Below are 16,446 nucleotides of genomic sequence, written 5' to 3'. Positions count from 1 at the left end.
TTGACAGTTTAGACAAATCCTTAGTCATTAGAAATGTAATGTTTTTATTCAGTTTAAGGTACCAGTATGATTCTTCTATAACTCACTGAAATTAATGCAAAACAATTCTTCCTTGTTTGTATAAACTTATTCCCCTCTTTTTCTCAACTAATTCAACTTTAAAATGCTGCTCTTTCATCCCTAGCTCCAGTTAATGGAATTAGAGGTTGAGCTCTTAAGATAATCATGGAATCTTCTATTCCCTTATTCCCTATTGTACATTTCTCACCAACATGGAAATCAACAATAACTTTTCCTACTACCACTGGCAGCATTCTTGAGATCAACAATAACTAGCTGCAATTAAACCACTCAAGAATTAAATCCACACTGCACGTAAGTATTGGAAATCAAACTGCTGCTCCATTTTTTCCCCCCATATTCTTTAGGTATTCCCACTCCAGGGTTCAACAAAATTGCCAGTAGGTGCTCAGGTCAAAGAGTAAGCTGGTGATTTCCAAAAGACTACACACATTTCTGGGCAGGTCCGCCTAAGTGACAGTGGAGGGGAGGAAGGAGGAACTGCACTGGGGTTCAGTGATTTAAAAGGGGCCTGGAGCTTCCTGCTGCTGCTATTGTGGAAGCAGCACTAGCCAGAGTCTTGTGCCCCTTTGAATTGCCACCAGAGTACCACTTTGCACAGATTTAAGGGTAAGGGGAGAAGCTGGAAGGGGTATAAGATCATCCCTGCCCCTTCCAGCAGGGGCCCTTTTCCTTCCAGGGGCAGGAAACCAGCTCCCCCAGGGCCTGCAGTGGCCAACTACCCTGCTAGTTGTGGGGAAGATGAGGAGGATGTGGGATATTTGGTAGAAGCATAAGCAAGGGTGTTTGGTTTCATCATGGTTACCATATTTGATCGTTCAAAGAAGAGGACATCCCTGAGAGGGAGTGTAGCTGTATCAGTATCTACTCACTCACATTGTATTAATGGTATAGTCTATATAGTACATTACTATTACCTGGGTGGGTTTGAGTGAATAAGGTCCTGTGTAAGGTACCTGGGTGGGTAGATACTGATACACTATATGCACGATACAATCAATAGTAACAGAGAAGGAGCCATGCTACTCTATAGACTATCAAAACAAAAAGCAGTCAAGTAGCACTTTAAAGACAAGCAAAATAATATATTAGGTGAGCTTTTGTGGGCCGGACCCACGAAATGGTCTGAAGAAGTGGGTCTGTCCCACGAAAGCTCACCTGATGAATTATTTTCCTAGTCTTTAAAGTGCTACTTGACTGCTCTTTGTTTTGATATACAATCAACAGAACGTGAGTGGGTAGATACCGACACAGCCACACTCCCTCTCGGGAGTGTCATCCAGTTCTATAGGACCCCTAGCAGGCAGAAAGTGGGCGGTGCCTATTTTTAGGGGCCTCACAAGCTGTGTGCGAGTCACAGCAGTGCAAACAGGAGACCACAAACACCTCTGGGAACGGACAACCAACCACGGCGCTGCTCGGGAGCCTTTGCTAGAATCGCCCCTGCCAGCTCAGCGGCTCTATCGCTTCTTACAAGCTTCCCTCGGGCGGGCTCTCGGCATCTCCTAACACCTGCACAGCTCTCGCTCCCGCTCTGACCGCTGGGCGGGGGCGCGTGGGCGGCCTGCCTCTCTCACACGGTTTCACGTCACAGCCAGGGGCTGTACAGCTGTTTACCGCTAGCGCCGCTCTTTGCAGCCCTGGGATCGGACAACAAGCCGATACGTAGTGGCCGCCGCGCTATGTGCCCTGTGAGGGGGCAGCGCACCAGCTCCCTACCCTGGGGGCCAGGCCTGTGCCCCGCTCCGACTCGCAACGGTCCGCGCACCGCAGTCACCCACAGGCCGCGCGCGCACCTGGGGGGCGGGCCCACGCCCTCCGCTGCTTCCGCCGAGTTTCCCTGCCCGCGCGCGCACGCGCGCCGCGGTCTTGTACCGCCCCTGCCAGCGAGGGCACTGCGCGCGCAGCCGCTCACCTGGTTCGCGTGCCCCATCTCCCTCGGCGGCTCGAGCACGAGCTGCGCGCGCCCTTGCGGGCGCCGGTGGAATTCTGTTCGGTGCGGCGGGAGGGAGGGAGCGAGTGCGGAGCCATCCGGGTCTCGCTCGTTGCGGGCAGCCGCTGCGCCGCGCCGCACCGCGCCGCACTGCTGGCCCCACCGCAGCTTGCAGGGCCGCTATGCATCTGCACCAGGTGCTTACGGGGGCCGTCAACCCCGGGGACAACTGCTACTCGGTGGGCAGTGTCGGGGACACCCCTTTCACGGTGAGGGCGGCGCGGGGGATGCTGGGCGGGGCCGGTTAGGAAGGGGTGGGGGTAATTAAGGGTGTTGGGTAGTTATAGCTGGCGAAGTGGGATGGAGTACTTACAGGTGTGGTAATTAGCTTGGGTAATGGTGTATTTAAGGCTGGAGTAATTAGCAGGTTAGTGGGTTGGGGTAATTGACCAGGGTGTTGTCGTGGGGGTGGGTGGGGAGTTATAGGTGTGGCACTGGGATGGGGTGAGGAAGGTGGGAGGGTGATGACAAGGTGCATGGTGGGTTGTTGTGCTCTGCTGTCAACATCATACTGAGATGCTCCAGTAGAGAAAGTGACTGGGGACAGGCAGCTATAATCCATGTATTCAGTCCTTTGGTGTCTGTTTCCCATGCACTGATCCACTGGCCCTCAACTGGGGGAAGAGAGTGATCAGCTGCTTTACTTGCCCAGAATACAGCCACAGATGGGGGCAGGGATTCAAGGCTGCCCCTGTCACCTCTAGCAAGTGGTGAGGGCCTACCTGACATTGTGAAGATGAAGGGAGGAAGAAAATCAATCAAATGCACATCCCTAAGCGTGTGTTCAATGAATGACATAGTCATGCTATTAGCTATCTGCCCTTTAAAAGACTCAGTTGGAGCAATCTTCTTAAATACCCCCACATCTGCTGTTGGTGAGCCATCAATTTTTGGGTACTCTGAGGTGTTGCAAAATTAACTATTAACATATCTTTACCAAAAGTTCCCCTTAATATAAGTGGGAAAAGATAAGACATTAAAAACAGTTTGGTAGAGCCTAGTAATTTATATTTTGAATGGATTTTCTTTCCACAGGCCTCTCTTTCCCCCATTTTAATGTACACTTAAATTCACTGTTTTGGGTTACAAAGTGATTTTTATCTGATTTCAATGTGGAGTCAGCTTCTGCAGTTTTTCAGTACAATATAATGTAATCAGTGTTTTACAATTTGAGGAATTGTGTCATTAAGTTTTGTGTTAACCTTTGCCTGACATTATTCCATGCCTGAACTAGTACTTAGCTATGTGGTACAGAGCATCATTTTCAAGCTAAAATAACCCTGGGAAGACTAGTTGGTATTTTAAAGCCTGCTTGGTCTTATCATAACTATTTTAATGGTTAAAAGTCTGCAAAATATAAAGAGAAGTAAGACTGAGCATTTTTTTCCTGGTGTGCTGCTATGCAGAGCTATTGACATCTAAGGGCACTGTGTAGCTTACTGTTACTTTTGAGAGACATAAAGTCATATACTGCATTATTCTCTCCATTATAATGGCCAGGAGAGTCAGTTAATAACATGCCCTCTTTGCAATATAATTTATTTGTTTTTACAACATTCATGAACATTATTCTTTTACAGATAACCAGTACTAAGTTATGTCAGTTTTCCAAGACTATTAGTCATTTTACAAAATGCAAAATCATTGAGTTTCACTTTGATTGTGGAATAATATGTAAAACACCCCAGCCTCTTCTCTGGCTTTTGTCTGCAACTTTATTATGTTACATTAAATTTAAAAGGAACTACAGAGTAAAATATGTTAAGAGAAAAAACTTCTCATGATCTTGCTCTGTTGTAACTCTGTACTTCCCATTCCCTCATTTTACTCTTGGCATATGATTTCTTGTTGGTTTAGGACCCGAGTGTACAGTTAGCTTTGTGTAAGCACAAAGGTCTTCCTGTACAGAACTCGTTAGGATTAGGGCCTTAATGCATAATGGAGATTATGAATCTCCTGTGATGGACCTGTTAATGTTGATTACTTTAAGCACCATGCACATAGATAATGCTGTATTGTGATAGGCAGGGTCCTACCAAATTCACAGTCATGAAGAACACATCATGGACTGGGAAATCTGATCTCCCCATGACAACTGGCAGAAACCCCTATACTGTGCAGTGGGCCACCTGCTAATCCAGAGTAAGGATGGAGAGGGATATTTCCTTTTCCTGTGTAGGAGTTGCTCCTAGAGGACCTCTAGGATCTCCCCTGGCTGCAAGAAGCTCAATGGCTCCAACTGTCATTCCCCACCACCACTCCCCTGCTGTGCTGAGAGGTTGTGGCTCAAGCCCTTACACATGCATCTGCACACCCTCTTCCCCCATGGAAATAATGTAGCTCCAGCTGTCAGGCCCCTGGTGGGGCAGAAGGCTGCTAGAAAAACCTGACATATGGTAATTCCCTCTTCATAATATGTGACCCTTGCTTCTGTGTTGCTGCTGGCAGTAGTGCTGTCTTGAGAGCTCGGAGCTTTCCTCTATGACTGTTCAACTCTAAACAGCGCTGCTGTCAGCCCAAGGGATGAAGTAAAAGCTGCAATTCCACAGTCTCCCTACAATAGCTTTGTGAGTCTCCCACCCTAACTGCCTTTTGGCTTTGGATTATCACAGTTACACCACCATTAAATTTCTGATGTAAACATCCAAAAACATGAAATTGAGTAATAAAAACAAAAACCCTGGCCATGAAATTGACACAAATGGACCGTGAATTTCCTAGCCCCCAAATTATAGGACTACCTCATTATAGTTTAGTTTGCTTACCACTTCCCATTGTAAGACAGCTCCTGTTTTCAGTTGATGACGGCTTTGTGAAACTACAGGAGTTTGGAGTCTGCTAAGATTCCATTGTTTTCTGCTGACATCTGATTTTGTTTTGTTTTGTTTTTATTTTCAAGTTTTCAGCAAAAATTGTGCAGCTCTTTCTCAAAATGGGGTTGGGAAAGTAGTTGTGTTAATGATAATTTATTTTGGCAGCTGTTTCTTTGAAGAACCCTTCTGCCTCCAAAGATGAGCAGCAGAAATGTGAAATTTCCCATTGGAATAATCCTGTAGTCATATTTGGATTAATTGTAATTGGAAACATGCCATTTGCTCATGCTCAGAGCTTATTAGAGAGCAGCTACTAAAAATCACCGAACTTTCTAATCAGAATTGAGCATAATCTCTTCCCTCAGCAATCATCTGTACTGTGTACATTCTCCTTAGATTCACTTACCTTGAGCTCCAAACTGCAGCTGGACAGTTATCCCAGGGAAGGGCTCAGAGTACAAGGCTGAAGTACTCTTGACACTTAAACCCTAAGTTGATGTAGCTACTGTGCCCCAGAGCACCATCGCTATGCCAGCCTAACTGTTGATGTAGGTGGAGTTAGGTTGATGGAAGAATGCTCAAGTTGACCGAGCTACCATTGTTCACAGCTTGAGTTCCTATGCCAACAGGAAAAACCCCTTCTATCACTGTAATTTACTACACTGTGAGACTACAGTGGCATAGCAATTGCATCATCGCTCTGCTGTTGAGTGCCTTTGGTTTAGATATGTCCTGAGAGACAGTTGGAGACCAAGACCTGGTCTATACTGCGTGGTTAGGTCCACACAAGGCATCTTGTATCTAGTTATATGTGGGAGTGTCTTCAGTTAAATTTGACTCCCACTGAAGAAATAATCAGAATTTTCCAGATCTGAAAAAGTGGGTCTGTCCCATGAAAGCTCATCACCTAATAAAATATTTTGTTAATCTTTAAAATACTACAGAACTGCCTTTTTGTTCTGTACACTGATTTAGTAACATGGTATAGTTTCTCATGCATGTAATTTATTGATGCTGTGGTGATCTTGGACACTACATTATTTACACCCACTTTGCTGAATTCCACTCTGTGCTTGTTTGACCTTAGTGGCTTCTCAGTCTCTTTTATATTCTTTGACCGTCTGAACCTGCCCTCCTCAGCTATCACTGCACTTTCCTCCAGCTGTCCCACCCATGTCTGGCATAGAGGCTCTCATATAACCTCCAGAGACAAAGTGGGGTTGTCTGGTGAACTGTGTAAATGAAACAACCTCCATAACTACTGCCATTCCCTGTTTCCCCTCTCCATAACCATCATCTGTCTTACAGCTAAACTACTGCTAATTCACTAACACCCTCACATTTCTGCTTCAGTGTTGAGACCCTAAAACATCATACAAAGAAGATTGAGGTTGGACAAGATAGTGATAGACAATTATAAAATAGTTCATAAAGAAGCTAACACCTTAAGCCAGGTTGTTGCAATACTTTGGTGGAATGATTTTGTTTAAATTAAATATTTAATTTCACTGAAACAAAGGAGAGCTGTCAACAAAGATATATCACATTTGGTATTAAAATACCTACTACAGAATCTGTTTATTCAAAATCATTTCCTAGGTCTTTTTTGTTGTCTGTATTGCTACGTACTTGCTAATAGGTATTTTGAAACAAATTACCATAATAATTGAAACTGGCAACCTAAAATTATTTGAAAAATAAAGTGGAGAATTTTTTTTAAAAAACTGTGCACAAAACTTTTAATTTTTGGTGAAGAATTCCCACAGAGGTGTTGACAGTGTAACTTCTGCATAGCTGAGGATAGAACAAGAAAGCTAGATTTTGTGATGGTTTCTCAGAGGACACAGTCCGGGTGGAAAGAGCAAAGGTGACATCACTCATGTTAATTGCTGTTGTAGCCTTGGCTCCCGCAAGATTACAACATGGGCTGCTAATATGAAGGTGTTTAATTGTCTGCATTAGACATTACAAAATATGTTTGTTTAAAGGTTTAGCTAATTCTAAAGTAGCACTTCTTTTTGGTTTTTAGACAGGGTCAAACTCAGTTCAGTCATCGTTCTGCTTCCAGAGCAGTTTGGTTCTATGCTGTCCCTTACTCAGGGCAAAGTACAAATCTATTCCTATGTGGTGTTTTGTAAGACAGTGCCATAATATGCATGCACAAACCAAAGCTACATAGAGAACTTTAATTTTGTATTTTTTAATTATAGCTGAACTCTGCCTCAAGGCAATCTTTTGGACAGTGTGAGTAGAATGCAGCAAAATGGCTTAATTCAAAGAATAAATTTTGTTTTAACAAATTTGCATAACACTGTTTTCATATGACTTTAATCTTTGATGGAATTATTTGGCTGAAAATTCAACAAGCTCTACTTAAAATATGTCTGCAAACAGCTTGAAATAGCAGAACAGCCTGGTGGCCCACAACTTGTTCCCCCACACCATTAGCATGTAGATCAAGCAGCCAAGCTGTGAACTGAAAATTAGTAGTTGATTGCAGAAAAGAATGTTTTCCCCCATCATGCATGCCCTTGTCCAACATCAACTGTTTCAAGCTCAGTAGTCCTACAACACTCGTGGAGATAGGAGTAACCTGTACTCTACTGTAACCTTCCACGTAGGAGATCCATTAGCTAACTTCCTCTTTCTCCTCCCCATCCACGCCCAAATACCTGTTGTATATGATATTCAGAGAGTCCCAGTACATCTGAGCTCAAGAAGTGCCAGATAATGACTTCCTTGCATAATCTACTGAAAACATGTTTTTAACAGTAAATTAGAAGTGGTCCTGGTAAAAGAGGCTGCCACATCCATGCTTCAAAACAAAAACCGTTCATATTTGTGAGAACGACTCTATTCATCCCATTGGCGTATGAACTCTAAAATCTCTTACACCTCAAGTTTCTATGTATGTCTGAGGCCCTGTTTACAAGCAAATCCTCCAAGTGGAGATGCAGCTTGTACCAGCAACAATCCTCTTACTGGTGTAGCTGATATCAGTTTTCCCTAACATGAACTTTTTTTTTTTTTAAATCAGTTTAACTACATGTTCACCAGGACTTTTTTTTACATAGGTTATTGATTAGGAGAATAGTTTCCCACTCTACACACACACACACCCAACTAAACATAGTTACACAAACAAAATGTAAGTATAGAACAACTCTCAAAACACTGAGAAGTCAACTATCCCATTAATTTGCATTTTCAACTTTGCACAATCTTCAAGCACCATTGGCAAACAGATGATGTTCTACCCTGCTGATTTGTTAAAGGTTGGTTTTACGTTAATGTGGCTCCTCTGCCAACCAAAACAGGTAGGAAGGTGGACTGCTTTATGAAAACAATTATTAAAATAGAATCACAGAACTGGAGTGGACCTCCAGAGGTCATCTAGTCCAGTCTCCTGCACACATGGCAGGTCTAGGTATTATCTAGGCCTGGTATAATTTGACCAGTATTTGTTTAACCTTGTCTTAAACGTCACCAATGACGCAGACATCCTGAGGCACTCTATTCCAAAACTTAACTACCCTGACAGTTAGGAAGTTTTTCCTAATGTTCAACGTAAACCTCCCTTGTTGCACGTTAAGCCCTTTGCTTCTTGTTGTATCTTCAGAGGTAGAGAGAGAACAATTTACTCCCCTGTTCCTTGTAACAACCTTTTATGTACCTCAAAACTGTTATCATTCCCTCCCTATCCTCCATCTTCTCTTCACCGAACTAAGCAAACCCAGTTTTTTCAGTCATCCCTTATAGGTCATGTTTTCTAGACCTTTATTTTTGTTGCTATTCTCGGGACTCTTCCCAGTTTGTCCAGATCTGGATGCCCATTTCAGGAAAGAACTGGATATATTACTCCGGTTGAGTCCTAATCAAAATGGAATACAGCAGAAGAATTACTTCTCATGTCTTGTTTATAACACTCTCTTCAGTTCCCTTAAAGCAACACAATTTGGGTTTCCCCCCAGACAGCCAAATAAAGTATTGAGTATTACTAAAAATCTTACCATATACAAATTTCTACCAGTCCCAAAGGATTGGACACATTATGCACCAGGTGAATGAATATTTTAGATCTTACCCAAATATATTCTTACAGCCAATTGTTACTAACTCATCTTAGATTTATTAGAAAAGTGGGAGTATTGGTTAAAAGAGTATAAATAGAGGTAAGAATAGAGTTCTTAGCTCAGTTTGATAGTAGAGATGGTGAGCTTTAGAGTTGCAAAGAGCCCTTTCTGGATTCCGTTAATCAGGCTACACTTCAGTGTCCACTGTCAGGGTGATCCAGAATGGAGATGGACACCTCAGTCTTGAGAGAGACTCAGACTTCCCTGATGAACCTTAAACAGAAGTGAGAGAAAAGATCAGGTCCCAAATACTCTACATATACTTCTGGGGCAGCCTTTTGTTAACATACAATCCTTGGGTGAACAACAGGCAATTATCCTAGCTTTCAAGTTACCCTCACTTTCCTCAGCATCATCTGTAATTATTACATGGATTCACCTATGGCAATGGCCCGTTTTCCATGATGTACGGTAAAACTAAAAAGCAGTCTTGTAGCATTTTAAAGACTAACAAAATGATTTATTAGCCGATGAGCTTTGGTGGACAGATTCACTTCTTCAGATCTGGAATTGGGTCTGTCCCATGAAAGCTCATCGGCTAATAAGTCATTTTGTTAGTCTTTAAAGTGCTACGTGACTGCTTTTTTGTTTTGTGAATATACAGACTAACACAGCTACCACCCTGTGACCATTTACAGGTAGTCTGCTATATACTTCAGAGAAATGAAGATGGTGATATCACTATGTACATTTCACTTACCTGTCAGTATCTCCTTTTGATCTCTGAATTAACAGAATACAGCAATAGACAGGAACCATGTGGTCACATTGTCAGCCTCTCTCAATAGATACGTAAACCCACAACACATGAAGATTATCTACTAATACATCTCTAAAGCTTGAATCTGGGTCAGTTAAACTGGTAGTTGTGTTACCCTTTGTGGCTCTGTGTCACAGTTACACTGCTGACTTAACTTGTGATCCACTCTGACCCACAGATCCCTTTCTGCAGTTTTTTCCCCTAGGTAATCATTTTCCTTTTTTATGTATGTGCATCTGATTATTCTTTCTTAAGTGGAATGCTTTGCAGTTGTCCCTATTAAATTTGATCCTGTTTACTTCAGATCATTTTGAATTTTAATCCTATCTTTTAAAGCACTTGCAACCCCTTGCAATTTGGTATTATCTGTAAACTTAATAAATGTACTGTCTATACCATGAAAATCATTAACTGAACCAGAAGTGATCCCTGTGGAACCCTGCTTGATATGCCCTTCCAGCTCGAAGGACCAGTGAGCCATGGATAACTATGTAACCCTTCTTCTTTCCTTCCTGGGTTACTTGGGAGCAGGCAGCACTCACTTGTGTGCCTGCGTACCTGATGAGTTTAATACTAAAGGAAATCCTGAGTGTCCCAGTGGTGATTATAGATACTTGAGAATCCCCTTTCCACCCCTGATTTCCAAAGTCTCTAAAATAGCAGTGCCTCCAGCTGGCTGGCCCCTGTACACACAATGCTGTGTCATTGGAAACCTCGGGGAAACTTATTTATTTCAGTTATAAGATGGTTTTAACACCTGAACGGCAATTATAAATAATATATATCTAGTGGACCAAATTAGAATTAACACACACCTTTACTTAAAAACTTAAGGAAAGAGGGTTACACACTACACATGCGTAAAATCAATTAATTGTACGCAGACATAAATTAAATCTATAACTACCACATACACTACCATGAGTTATCCCACCCCAAAGTGAGCACTCTTTAGTTCATAGAATCATAGAACAATTGAGCTGGAAGAGACATAAAAAATGCCATCAAGTCTAGCCCCCTGCAGGACGAAACCCATCAGATCAGCCCAGCCAGGGTTTTGTCGAGGCGAGACTTAAACACCTCCAGGGATGGAGACTCCACTACTTCCCTGGGTAGACCATTCCAATGCTCCACCACCCTCCTAGTGAAAAAGTTTTTCCTAATGTTCAACCTGGACCTTCCCAACCGCAACTTGAGACCATTGTTCCGTGGTCTGCCATCTGTGACCACTGTGAACAGCCTCTCTCCAGCCTCTTTGCAACCTCCGTTCAGTAAGTTGAAGGCTGTTATCAAATCCCCCTCTCAGTCTTCTCTTCTGCAGACTAAAACAGTCCCAATTCCGTCAACCTTTCTTTGTAAGTCATATGCTCCAGCCCCCTAATTATTTTGGTCACCCTGTGCTGGGCCCTCTCCAGTGTGTCCACATCCTTCCTATAATTGGGGCCCAGAACTGGACACAGTACTCCAGATGCGGCCTCACCAAAGCCGAATAAAGAGGAATAATCACTTCTCTGGCTCTACTGGCAACACTCGTCTTGATACAACCTAATATGCCATTAGCCTTCTTGGCTACAATAGCAACGAAGGGTCCTGTGGCACCTTATAGACTAACAGAAAAGTTTAGAGCATGAGCTTTCGTGAGTTAACTCACTTCTTCAGATGCTGGTCCTGGAAATCTGCAAGGCCAGGTATAAATAGGCCAGAGCAAGGCTGGGGATAACGAGGTTAGCTCAGGCAGGCAGGCTGAGTTGTATTGTCATCAGGAGATCTGGAGTTCACCCCTCTCTTGGAGTTCACACCTCCAGATCTACTGATGACAATACAACTCAGCCTGCCTGCCTGAGCTAACTTCGTTATCCCCAGCCTTGCTCTGGCCTATTTATACCTGGCCTTGCAGATTTCCAGGACCAGCATCTGAAGAAGTGAGTTAACTCACGAAAGCTCATGCTCTAAACTTTTCTGTTAGTCTATAAGGTGCCACAGGACCCTTCGTTGCTGCTACAGATCCAGACTAACATGGCTACCCCTCTGATACTTGGCTACAATGGCACACTGTTGACTCATGTCCAGCTTCTCATCCGCTACAACTCCCAGGTCCTTTTCTGCAGAAATACTGCTAAGCCAGTCAGACCCCAGCCTGTAACAATGCTTGGGATTCTTCTGGCCCAAGTGCAGGACTCTGCACTTGTCCTTATTGAACCTCATCAGATTTTTTTGCAGCCCAGTCTTCCAATTTGTCTAAGTCACTTTGGACCCTATCCCTAGCCTCCAGCCTATCTACCTCTCCCCCTAGTTTAGTGTCATCTGCAAACTTGCTGAGGGTGCAATCCAACCCCTCATCCAGGTCACTGATAAATATGTTGAACAGAACAGGACCCAGAACTGAACCTTGGGGCACTCCACTAGAAACCGACCGCCATCCCGACATCAAGCCGTTGATCACTACCCGCTGGGCCCGACCTTCTAGCCAGCTGTCTATCCATCTTACTGTCCATTTATCCAATCCACATTCCTTTAACTGGCTGACAGGAATATTGTGAGACCGTATCAAAAGCTTTGCTAAAGTCAAGATAAATCACATCCATTGATTTTCCCCTATCCACATAGCCAGTTATCTCGTTGTAGAAATTAATCAGGTTGGTCAGGCATGATTTGCCCTTTATGAATCCATGCTGACTATTTCTGATCACTTTCCCCTCCTCCAAGTGCCTCAAAATGACTTCCTTGAGGATCCCTTCCATGATTTTTCCAGGGACTAATGTAAGACTGACCGGCCTATAGTTCCATGGATCATCCTTCTCTTTTTTAAAGATGGGTACTACATTTGCCTTTTTCCAATCATCCGGAATCTCTCCTGATCTCCTCGACTTTTCAAAGATAATGGCCAAAGGCTCATCAACGACATATGCCAACTCCCTCAGAACTCTCGGATGAATTAGGTTCACGCCCATGGATTTATGTACGTTTAGCTTTTTTAGATAGCTCCTAACTTGTTCTTCCCCACCCCCCCCAGAGGTTGTCCACGTTCATCCCACAGTGTATCACTTATCTCATTAGTCTGCAAGCTGTCTTTGTTCATGAAGACAGTGGCAAAGAAAGCATTAAGGACTTCAGCTTTCCCTACATCATCTGTCACTGGGTTACCTCCCTCATGTGGTAGGGGCCCCAAGCCCTCTCTGATCACCTTCTTCTTGCTAACATGCCTGTAGAAACTTTTCTTGTTATCGTTCACATTCCTTGTGAGTCGCAATTCCAGTTGCACTTTTGCCTTCCTGATAACTGCCCTACATTCTCAAGCTATACATTTATATCCCTCCCTAGACATCTGTTCAATTTTCCACTTTTTTGTAAGCTCCCTTTTTGTGCCTAAGTTTTCCAAGATTTCCCCAGTAAGCCAGTCTGGTCTCCTACCATATTTACTTCTCTTGCTGCATATCGGGATGGTTTCTTTCTGTGCCTTCAATAGGGCTTCCTTAAAATACTGCCAGTTTTCCTGGACTCCTTTTCCCTTCATGGTAGCATCCTAGGGGATTCTGCCCATCGGGTTCCTGAAGGAGTCAAAGTTATCAGTTTCAGATACTTGCTTTCATTGGTGTGTTGCTGTTGTTCCACTGGCTTGCAGACAGCTTGGTGAGGCTTCTGTGTATCAGCCCAGTCAAGACAAGGCAACAAGCTGACCAGCCCCTCTGACCTGGAACTGGCCTCTGCAGCACTTCAACAGACCCAGATCAAGTTCCTTCCCTGCAGGGTCTCTCATTTGCAGACTGTAGCTCCCCAAAACAGTTCCTGGTGTGGGGGAAAACTCCACACCTGCTGTGAAGTAGCCTGTTTGATCAGCCTTAACACCCCAAAACCAGGAATGCCACTGCCTTCTTCCCTCAGCCTAGCCAAAAAAATCACACTTTTCTTTCCCTTTTCTTCCCAAAGCCTCATGGGAGTTGTAATCTCTAGAGCCAGATTGCAGCACACAGGATCTTTCCAGTAACAGTCAGAGGCTCCTATATGCAAGACAGTATTAGAATCCTTACAGAAGTCAAAAACAACAAGAAGTCCTGTGGCATTTTATAGACTAACATATTTTGGTGCATAAGCTTTCATGGGCAAAGACCCGCTTCTTGCCCACGAAAGCTTATGTTCCAAAATATCTGTTAGTCTATAAGGTGCCAAAGGACTTCTTGTTTTTGAAGATACAGACTAACTGGGCTACCTCTCTGATACTGAAGTCAAGACATTCCACATCTACTGCATTCCCCCATTCACAGAACTAATTGCTCTATCACAAAGAGAGCTAGTAAGTTGGTTTTACACAATCTGTACTTGACAAATCCATCACCTTATTGTCTTCCAGGTGTTTGCAAATTAACTACTTAATTATTAGCTCACTTGTCTTTCCAAGGACTGAAGTTAAACTGACTGGTCTGTAATTTCCCAGTTTGTTCTTATTTCCTTTTTATAGACTGGTGCTACATTTGTGTTTTTTTTTTCAGTCCTCTGGAACTTCTCCCATGTTCTGTGACTTTTCAAAGATAATCACTAAGGGCTCAATAGCTCTTCATTTAGCTCCCTGTGTATTCCACAATGTATTTCATCAGACCGTGGTGACTTTTGTTTTACTTTACAGAAACACTTGCTTCTAGACACACGAACAAATATAGGAGATATTAGGTCAAACACATAAAAATGACTTTTCACTGAAATTTAAACTTTGCAGACACATAAGCACTTAGCAAGGACATTGGCAAACTGTAGTTTGTTAGCTGCTTGTATATCTTGCAAGTCATCCTTACTTCTTTGGCAATTGCTAATCCATTTAATTTTTGCTTGGAAGATATCAGCGTGACTAGAAGCAAAATTGATGGCAGTTTCCTTTTGTGCCTTCTGACTGCTGATTATTAAGCTTTTTTCAGTGTTGTCATTATTGTGGACCTGAGCTCCTGCTTTTCTCCAGGATCTCTTTTTCATTTTTGTATCCTTTATAGATTTTGCTTCTCTGTCCCAGACCTCATCTCAGTGTATTTTTATTCTGTTCCCAACAGCAATACCAGTATATTCGAGGTCCCATGTAGCTGTTAGTTAAGGAGGTAAAAACATGACTGACTCAAAGGAGTGAGAATCAATTGTGCTTTTAAATAAGATGGAGGATACTGTTAAATATTACATGACATTTCCGCTTCTGCTGTATTCCAACTCAAGGAACAAAAGGCCAGAATTAATTAAAATCTTAGTTGATTGATGGATGTTTTTTGGGCTTGTTTTAAGTGCAACTTGACTGTATTTTAGGAATTTCTAACAGTCCATGTACTGAATAGAGCACAAAAGGCAGAGACTTATGATCAGATACATGGAATGCAGAAATGTGTTGTGCAGTCCAGAAAAGTACGTAACCGTTATTTGAGTGAAATCTTTGTTTTAATTTTGTAGGGTAGACTAACTAAGAAGGGAAGATTACTTTACAAACAATGGCAGATTTGTTTGGTACTCAGATTTTAATGACAATTAGTATGAAGTTTATCTGCACTTTTAAAAAAAAGTTCTATTCAAAAGCCAAAAATCATCTCACACACATGTAAAAGTAAGAAAGTTAAACCAAGCAAGACACAGTATCTGCCCCCAAAGAATTTACAGTATGAGGCCCTGATCCTGCAGTTCAAAGTCCAACTTCAACAGGATCATTTACAAACCATGGGCTGGCTGCTGGTGTCCAACCATATAGTCACTTGCAGGACTGTTGCCAAAGGAGGGAGTGGAAGGAAAGAGGTGAGAATGAGAAGAAAAGTAACCCAGTTAGATGTATTCAAGCCAGTAGCATAATGAGTGTGAGATAATACAAGGGCCAGAAAATCTTAATAAAATGTATAAATACCATGAAAGCTACAATAAGCATTATTAAAACTGAAAAATCTTTACCTGGAGATGCATGGGGCAGGTTTGTATAATACTCTTCACTTGGGCTATGGCTAGACTATTGTTGCTATTTCATGTATCAAAAAATACATGTGTAAATACAGACAAATGTAATATAGTATGGTAAAAAATTGATAAGGGCTAGGGTATTGCTAATTTTTAACTAATTGGACAGCTACTGTAATGGAGTCAGTAGCAAAGTTATTTATTTTAAGAAAGTGGAACTTGGGGTTAGTTTACATTTATAAAAGCTATTTAATTTATGTGACTGCAAGGAACTGACGTTGTGTGGCACAGATCACTACAATATGGGTGTAACATGTAACTGATCATTCAGGGTGACGTGGGATCATCAGAATACCAAAACAGGTGAAAAGCTGGCAGTCATAAATGTAGTCATTTCCTGTCAAAGAAAGGAAAATCATTGTTTGAGAATGTTTCCATGGACAAACTACATGGTATGTGGGTTTTGTACTACACAAGATGGAATACATTATACATGATCCCTAAAGTAAGCTTTTGTTTATATTTTTACACTCTACTGGTGAAGTACACTTAATAGAACCCAGAAAATCCAAAAGTGAGATATATGGGAGAATATATTCAGTGGAACCATTATTTTTAAAAATAGTAAAATAATCAGTATTTACCCTCATGCAAATTCAATAACAAATACATCTGAATAAAAACAACTGTTGGCTTTCATCCAAAAATAAATCAGAGAATCCTTATACATTTAAATAAATGAAAAGGAGAAATCAA

The 16,446-nt window shown here is 42.3% G+C and overlaps 1 protein-coding gene across 2 annotated transcripts in view; it reads left to right on the top strand.

Annotated features, from left to right (window-relative positions):
* Positions 1-2,107: 2,107 nt before the first annotated feature.
* DMXL2 (Dmx like 2) overlaps positions 2,108-16,446 on the top strand; it is a 111,182-nt gene continuing 96,843 nt past the window's right edge. For both annotated transcript variants that reach the window (XM_075006470.1, XM_075006469.1), the window contains exon 1: positions 2,108-2,283. In XM_075006470.1, the coding sequence (XP_074862571.1) occupies positions 2,197-2,283 (87 nt within the window). In that variant the 5' untranslated portion in view covers positions 2,108-2,196. The remainder of the gene's footprint in view (positions 2,284-16,446) is intronic.

This window comes from Carettochelys insculpta, chromosome 12 (genome assembly GCF_033958435.1).
Source record: "Carettochelys insculpta isolate YL-2023 chromosome 12, ASM3395843v1, whole genome shotgun sequence".
Classification (NCBI taxonomy): Eukaryota; Metazoa; Chordata; order Testudines; family Carettochelyidae; genus Carettochelys; species Carettochelys insculpta.
Note: the sequence above shows the minus strand (reverse complement) of the source record. Positions and strands in the feature narration are given on the sequence as shown.